This window comes from Aythya fuligula, chromosome 1 (assembly GCF_009819795.1).
Source record: "Aythya fuligula isolate bAytFul2 chromosome 1, bAytFul2.pri, whole genome shotgun sequence".
Lineage (NCBI taxonomy): Eukaryota > Metazoa > Chordata > Aves > Anseriformes > Anatidae > Aythya > Aythya fuligula.
In genome coordinates this window covers 85,847,579-85,855,950 of record NC_045559.1, presented here as the reverse complement: position 1 = coordinate 85,855,950, position 8,372 = coordinate 85,847,579, and the positions used below count along the sequence as shown (strand labels likewise).

Below are 8,372 nucleotides of genomic sequence, written 5' to 3'. Positions count from 1 at the left end.
GTGCTGCCAAGCCCTGCAGTGCCAGCATGTGTGTGATAGAGCTATAGCACTGCAGTTACCAGCATGGTCCTGTGATGGTGTTGGCCAGGAGGAAATGGCCAAAAGGATGGATGGCATGCCCTAGGATAAAGCTGGCTCCTTTGAAGGAGGAGCAATGTGAGAGCTCTGAACTCATCCCTTATCTATCCTGGTGGGTGCTGTTGTGCCTGTGAAAACCTATCCAAAAAGTGAACTGAAGCCAATGGCTGTGCACAGAGTTACCCCTGTCTTGTATAGCTCAACTGTCAGGGAGAGTACAAGTTACCAGCTTCACACCTAGGGAAGTCTTTCCTCTGGAGTGGGGGTACAGAAAGGCTGGCAGGTTCTCTCTATCCTTTTCCATGGGGTAATTTTCATTTCTGAATGAAGATATTGTACCTGTCTAATTGACAACTGGTTTTTGTTTGTTTGTTTGTTTCTTTCTTTCTTTTTTTTTTCTCTCAGGTTGTATGAAGAACTAAAGATGGCAAAAACTGAAAATGGCGTACGCATCTTTCAGGGTCTACTAATCCTGGGGAATGTGGTCATTGGGGTAAGTGAAGTGGGACAGGGGTGGGTGGGTGGCTTCCTTCCAGTATGACACTTCTTGAAACAGCATTTTCCAGCCACGAAATCCCTTTGAAGTCCACCAATAAGCAGAGCAGTACAGTGTGAGAGGAGAGGTAAAGGAGAGTTGTGCTGGCTGGTCATTTGGGTACGGAGGGGACAACAAGGGACAGAAGAGGCTGATCCACAAGACCAACATAATTTCTAGAGGAACAGCCCTTGCTGATGACCAACATCTTTCCAACCAGCTCCTTCCATATAGTGAAGGGAAAATTTGTGTTAATTCTTTCTTAACATCCTCAATTTCTAGGCCTAACATTTCAGGTCTAAGCTGGGTGAGTTCAGCTTGCAATCCTTGTGTTAAGGCATGATAAAAGAGATTGTAGAGTTGGGCAGAGGAGGAATTGAGGATCTCCTGTTGGGCAGGAGGGTAAAAGAAACAAATGCAGGCTTCTTCATTTTGTGTCTTTGTTATTTCTTTGGGGAAGCTTGATTTAATGGGTTTCCCCAACTTGTACTTCTCAGATGTGCGGTATTGCCCTGACAGCAGAGTGCATCTACTTTGTGTCCGATCCCCACGGTCTCTACCCTCTGCTGGAAGCCACAGAAAATGACGACATCTATGCTGCTGCCTGGATTGGCATCTTTGTTGGCTTTGCACTCCTTGCTCTGTCTATCCTTGGCATCGTAGGAGTTATCAAGTCCAACAGGACTTTGCTGCTGGTGGTAAGTGTAGCAAAGTTTGCCCACTGATTCTTGACAAACTGAAAAAAAACTGCTGGTTTATTTTCCCTGCTCACCTTGATAATCACCCACTAAGCTTTTATTAGTGAAGACAGCTTTTATTAGTGAAGAGGAGCCAAAGGATCTTCTCCACCATGGCTGTGTTCTCCCACAAGGTGATACCTGTGAGGACATATGCATGACAAACTCCCAAACCAGGATGAGGGAATCAATAGTGAGAGCTGCAACAGAGGTATAAAGTCACGGGCTTGACCCTGACCTTGCCCTGGAACCATGCAGAAACACTTGTGCAATCACATGCAGCTGAGATGTGGTTTAGATTCTTGTTTCTCCCCACCCCCTACTGCCTTTCAGCTGTCATGTACCATTCAGTTTAGGAGCTTATAAGTAATGACTGCTTTACAAGGCATTAGTATGTGTAAGTATACCAAATATGGGTGCAACTGACAACATTATACATCAGCAAGCAAGCAGAAATTACAGGGGTGAGGACAGAGAGCTTTGGATAAGCCAAAGACAATGTTAAGGCATGAACAAAACTATATAATTTCTTACTTAGTCCCTCAGGTTGACAGTGGTGAACTTAATTGGTGCTTGCATTAAGGAAGGGTAGAGCTGAAAACTATGCAATCAGCTCTCTCTTGAATTAATGTAGGATGGCAGGGTGTCCGTTTTAAACAGGAGACACTTAGAGATCTGAGCTCTTGTGCCAGAGAATTCACTAAAAAACAGCTGATGGAAGAGAATTTCTGAATTTTAGTGTCTTGGCTGAAACCCAAGGCTGTGGTATAAGAGAAAACAGAGAATACAGGGGGCAGAAGCTGGGGTAAAAAGAAAACCAATGCCCTGAATATGAGGGGAAAAAAATAAAAATAAAAATAAAAATAAAAATAAAAATAAAAATAAAAATAAAAATAAAAATAAAAATAAAAATGTGAGAGTAGAAATAGACACATGAAAACTGCAAAAGGAATATGGAAAAGGCTAAAAGGAGTTGTGCTATGAAAGGAAGAGAAGCAGGTGAGAGGTTCTCTTGAGGATCAGTTTTCATGAAGGATCTTTGCTTACAGAGTAAGAGTGCTGAGGATATCTGATGATGCTGGGGAAATCCTGAGATCAGGAGGATCTGATCAACCCATTAAATTGCACCTTCTTTTTCCATAAAGTATGAGGTCTCCTGCTACGATTGAATAGCTTCTTGCTGAAAAGCTATTAGCTTGCAAGTGGAAGTGAAAGGAGACGTGGCACAAACATAATTTGCCAATGAAATACAGCGATGAAAATGGCTAATGTTATTCTAGGGCATGTGGGGCAAAGAATGGCATTAATGCCATTCAATGAGGTTCTGATGAAATTACGTCTGTGAGATGGAGTGCAATTCTCATTATCTACCTTCAGGAAAGCAGGCTGCAAACTGAAAACAATCACAGAAAAGGGCTACATGAATGTTCAGAGGAAAAGACTGGGGAGACTAGGATAGCCTGGCTTCTTCTGGCTTGAACAGGAGTCGGGGCTTAATCTTGAAAAACACAGAACTGGAAGAAACTGCTTAACTAAGCCAATTCCGCTCTCTCTCTCCCACAGTATATTATTCTGATGCTGATCACTTTTGCATTTGAAATGGCTTCTTGCATCACGGCAGCAACTCACCGAGACTTTGTGAGTATTGTTTTCCTCATGTATTCATGCAACCACATCAGAAAATGTTACATTTCTACGGCACGGTGCCTCCTGTTTGGGAGAGTAAATGGCCTGTGTGGTGGTACACTGTAAGCTCAAAGGACTACTGCTGAGATACAATAAGACCCCACAAGGGAAACCTTCAGCCTCATTATTCTAATGAAGGAAATATCTTTGTTGTTTTTAACGTAGTTTTGTTATTTTTGATACTTTAAAATGTTTATAACTCTGCATCTAAGGAAATAATAGCGTGGGTTAGCTGAATCATCAATACCGTGTTTAGCCTTTCAGCTACAGGCTGATTAATCTATCGTACATACAGACTACACATCTTCATCATTGCCACAGGCAGTGTTACTAGTGAGGGAAAGATTACGTGAGTAACTGCAGATATTGGTGGGGGGAAATGACCTGTGGCACTTCAGCTCCAAGCAGCATATCAAGTGTAACCTATAGCTCCTGCAAATCTCCTGGGATCTGACATCTGGAGGGACTTGCTCAAGAGTCATGATCAGGATCTATGTTTGTGTTGCTCCTGCTCCTTCAGTCTGACTCATTACCCTCCTCTGTGTAAAACTGGAAGAGGGAAACCTTCATTCCTCTCCTCTATCAGGACACTGACATAAGCAAACAAACCCACCCCACATAACCCCATATTTGCTTTACATGGCCACTTAATTACATAGTTCCTTCATTTTTTTTAATTTTTTTATTTTTTCCTGCAGCTTACACCAAATCTCTTCCTGAAGCAGATGCTAGAAAGGTATCAGAAGCCTGAGGCAGACAATAACAATGACAAATGGATGAGTGAAGGGGTCACAAAGACATGGGATAAACTCATGCTTCAGGTAATAATAACACCGAAAATGCTCGTTAATAACTAAATGCCCTGCAGCTCTGGAATTTCAAGTCCTCCTTGGGGCCACTCCCTAATAAAGAGGATGGTATCTGCCTTGAACCTTACATGAAGTCCTGCCATACTCCCTATTTCGCTCATTTATCAGATGGCAGACTGTCAAAGGCAGGAACTTCAAGAATCTTTCCCATAAATTCATGGTTAATGACTAACCAGCCATGTGCAGGGTCCAGTCTTGTCCAGGGCCGTGATCTTGGCTGTTGAAGAACTTTCCCTTCTCTCTCCCCACAGAATCAGTGCTGCGGAGTGAACGGGCCCTCCGACTGGCAAGAGTACACATCTGCCTTCCGCACGATGCACAGTGATGCTGACTTCCCTTGGCCACACAATTGTTGCATCTTGGATTCTCAAGGGCATCCCATCAACCTTGATGGCTGCAAACTTGGAGTCCCTGGCTTCTTTAAAAGCAATGTAAGGTTTTCTCTGCTTTTTCCAATTAACTTGTGTTGGCCAAAGGTGTCTTGATGTTAGGGAAAGAAACGAGGAATAGCCTTCCTCCTCTATTGTAAGCTACAGGTGTTAAAAAGGTTTCTGGAGGAGAAGCAATGCCTGTAGGGTCCTCGTCATGTTGAACACAGGACAGATTGTGATAAAGGCATTTCTGATAAAAACATTATTTAGAAAACTCTTCCAGTGCCAACTAGGGCATCTTCTACATGCAGGTGGACCGCAGCTAAACCAAACTTACCCCGAAGATACAACATGAGTGAGCAAGTCAGCAGTTCTCCTCTTCAAGGCAGTTGCCATAACCAATGGAGAACAGATGTCAGGGGAGGATGAAGAGGCTGTCTTCTGGCATGGTGCCCCAGAAAATGAAGAGTAGGGCATCTCTGAAAAGTGGAGGTTGTTTCCTGTGGGAAGATCCAGTTACTGAATGCATCACTGGCTGAGCTTTCCAGTAGACCAGCTTTTCCTATTCAGACAGATTGCTGGGTCATGAGCTAACAGGCATTTCTAGAGGGTGTTCAAGTTTCCAAACTAGCCTACACCTTCTTGATTATGGAGGCCATCTCTTTGCTGGCTGTGTTTGGTTACATATGTTTATTTGGCATGTGGATGTCACAGAGAATTTTCCTTGAAGTGTTTAAGATGGATCTACTTTGTATTTGGAGCTAGAAGCAGATAGGCAGTCTGCAAGTTGTCAATAAGCAGTTCAGTTCTGGCTTGTCTTCTTGAATTACACAAATTAAAATAGGAGAGGAGCATGCCACTTGACTCTCTCTAAAAGGTGGATGACCTTGTAAAAAGGATAACCTTTGAGCAAAAGCTCAAAGCTGGTGTTGATTCAGGCATGGTTGTCTTACAGGGTTGTTATGCTGCTATTTCTGGGCCAATGAACAGACAAGCCTGGGGTGTTGCCTGGTTTGGTTTTGCCATCCTCTGCTGGACTGTGAGTACTTAATATTTGCTTTTATTTCCACTTCTCTTTCCTTGCTATTCCACACCCAGTAGGGCGGAGGTAGATGACAGCTGACACATTTTTTAAAAATCTGTAGATGATGGTTATTTATTTGTCACCAATCTGCTTGTAGCCAGTTCCACTAACAGGGCTACATTCAGATCTTCCCCTCCATCCTGGCTCCCACACTTGAAGAGCTAAACGGCCTGCCAGCCTGCTGTGGCTTGCTGCCACCTCAGTAATACAGCACAGCAAACACAATGTGCAGACACTTGTTTTTTAAGGGCATTGAATCATCTGAACTGCAATCATGACAGGTAATCCAGTATCTGGTTCAAAGACTTTGCATGAGTGTTTCAGGTGTTCTGGGTTCATCAGCTTCATGACAGATAATCCCCAGTGAGCTGACTGATCCAGTCAAATAGTTACATCTACACATATCTTCTTTCTTTCTGTAAGCCTCTTGTGCCTGAATGGACTTTGCTTATCAAAGTCCACTGTTGCTCTCTTCTATCAGTAGGACTACATGGGACTCAGGGGAGAGGTATGGAGAAAGAAAGGGGAGTAGAGAGACTTAGTAGTCTTGTTTTTTCAGTTCTTTGTCCTCCTCGGCACTATGTTCTACTGGAGCAGAATCGAATACTGAAGGCCCGGTGTCCTCAACGTTGTCCTGAAGCACTCCGTGAAACTGCATTCGTCTCCTGCTCCATGTTCCTTGTGCCACTGAGGATTTGAAGTTTTCCTGATCCCTCTCCCATATTACTTTCGCCCCTCCAAAAACTTGACACACTGAGTTGATCCTTCTAGGAAAGAACCTTCTTGTTCCTTCCTTGCCCCTTGTTCTGCCCTCTGGCTGAGGTACAGTCCTTCTTCTGCTGTGCAAGAAATCCTTGGAGCATAAGATAAGAAATGATCCGATTTCTTCTGTGATGACATCAGAGAGGAAAATGCCCAGGTGTGCTTGCTCCAGAAAAGTCTCTCTCTAAAACTAGGCTGAGTGTAAATCGTAACGCTAAAGGCTCTGGCAAGGGCTGTATGAGCAAAGCTGTAACCTCCTGTGACCAATAAAGACGGACGCTGCAAGGGAGAGGACTGCAGAACTCTCTAATGTATTTCATCTTTCAACTTCTGTTCCTGAACTCTGTCACCCCGTGCCTTCGAGTAAGGCAGATTCTCTGAGAGTTTAAGTGTGTCAGCAGTAAAGACGTATCACAGATAAAAAGCCTGTTGCTAGTCAGGCCCAACAAAAGGCTAGCTCACTCCTCTGCAATACGCTACCTGTATCCAGGCCTACCTCCTGTGACCGATGAAACTGCTGCCTGTTCTCCTGCCTTCAGAAGTGCCAGTTCATGAAAAGCTCCACTTGCTAGCAAGCGACACCACCAAAATCTGCATGTACTTCACAGAAGATTTCACTAGAATTTGTTCAGAATACAAGGGGTCCTGTGCCATAGTTGGCTTTGTGAAAGTGGGAGTCCCACACCCCTAAATCATTGTGCTTCTTGTGCCAGCTACCTACAGGTACATGGTCATGTCTCCTTTGTACTCCTCCTCCCACATCCCCAGATAAGGCAGGACAGGCATGAAATAAAGCCAACAATCTTGTGAAAAATACCAGCAAGTTCCTTAGTGAGCCAAGTCCAGTTGGTGCATCAACAGTTAGAAATCTCACTCGGTTCAATAGTGGTAGTTTACTTTGGCCCAGACTGACCTGCTGTCTTTCCTGGTGGATGTTTCAGTTACATGTGTAATGTAAACGTGCTCCTATGTAGAGCATTTTAAGGTGAAGCCTCTTCCCAAGGTGTTCTGGCTCAGGTTGTGACAGTTTGCCAGCTGCTGTGATGCCTTGTTTTTTGTATACTTGCCAAAATGCTAATTAAAAAGAAGTGGAAGTGAAATTTTCCTTTTGCTCATGATTCTGTGTTTGGGAAGGGAAGATGATGAAGGCCTGTATCTGGGACATCCTGGGCAGTGCAAGGTGAGGCCTTGTAGTCCTGTAAGCCCATCCTGAAAGTCTGAGTATGCAGTGCCGTGATGCATGGTGCTACAGTATGTCTGCAGTTCAGTAGTCCCTCACTAGAGTACTGGTGGAGAAAAAGATGGTGAATACCTTGAAGAAGAAACAAGTCCCTGTAGCACAGAAGTGTTTTTCTTTATGTGTGTGCCTTCAAAAAGGAAAATCCCCATGGATCAGCCACTCCGGTAAGGGAGATCATATGGAAAAGTCCTGTTTTAGTGGGGTGGTGATGGTTTTTGAGAGCCTGGACTCTCAGCAATTTCTGTAAGGACTGCCTTGTGTCTTCAGTACTTTTTTGTGAGACTTGAGGACATGGATAGTCCATGGGGACTGTGTATGTCAGTGGTCTGGGCTTGTTTTATGAATGCCTTTTATGTTTGTTTGTGTGTGTGTTGCTGAGAGCTACAATCATACATAGATCTAAATAAATCTGAAGAGAATTGGTGTCTGCCTAGGATAGGCAGCAACAGCAAAGGCTTAGTTAAATGCTACTTGCTCTGAAGTGCAAATCCCTGCCTACAACATAAGCAGAAAAGAGAAGAGAGGAGAGGAGAGGAGAGGAGAGGAGAGGAGAGGAGAGGAGAGGACAGGACAGGACAGGACAGGACAGGACAGGACAGGACAGGACAGGACACAAATGGGGGAATAAGGACAAAATGGAGCCACACTGCCTCTGTCCTTTTGGCTTGTCCGACTCACCCTAATAACTTCTCAGTCATGAGAGCCTTCGTGGATAGTTGCTCACCTGCCTAAAGATCTCTTGCTTGAGTTACTTCTACAAACCAAGTAGCTCTGAAAATGAGTAACATGACCAGTATGGAACATGTTAGAGACTAGCAAGGCCTTCTGCTGGAGAAAACTTTAAGACCACAGTAATAACTGACTTCAGACATTATTTTCTCCTCTGGTCCTTTACTTCAGACCCAGAACTCTCTTTCTTCCTTCACCATCTAAATGTGCTGTGATTATAGAACTGCTCTCAATATAGGGAAAATGCTGTAGGATTTTATAAAAGAGGAACTGAGAGAGTA

General features: G+C 43.9%; 1 protein-coding gene across 1 annotated transcript; it reads left to right on the top strand.

Annotated features, from left to right (window-relative positions):
* The first annotated feature begins 502 nt into the window (after nucleotides 1-502).
* UPK1B (uroplakin 1B) lies at nucleotides 503-6,801 on the top strand. The gene is made up of 7 exons (XM_032202364.1): nucleotides 503-571; nucleotides 1,111-1,311; nucleotides 2,914-2,988; nucleotides 3,735-3,857; nucleotides 4,157-4,336; nucleotides 5,232-5,315; nucleotides 5,920-6,801. Exons 1-7 carry the CDS (start codon nucleotides 503-505, stop codon nucleotides 5,968-5,970), a joined length of 783 nt encoding a protein of 260 aa, XP_032058255.1. The 3' UTR covers nucleotides 5,971-6,801.
* Nucleotides 6,802-8,372: the final 1,571 nt, after the last annotated feature.

Bases quoted from the DNA above. Each gene is read 5' to 3' on its own strand.
- UPK1B (XM_032202364.1), top strand. From the start codon at position 503: ATGGCAAAAACTGAAAATGGCGTACGCATCTTTCAGGGTCTACTAATC. The intron at 2,989-3,734 runs GTGAGTATTGTT...TTTTTCCTGCAG, and splicing joins CAGCAACTCACCGAGACTTT to CTTACACCAAATCTCTTCCT. The intron at 5,316-5,919 runs GTGAGTACTTAA...TTGTTTTTTCAG, and splicing joins TTGCCATCCTCTGCTGGACT to TTCTTTGTCCTCCTCGGCAC.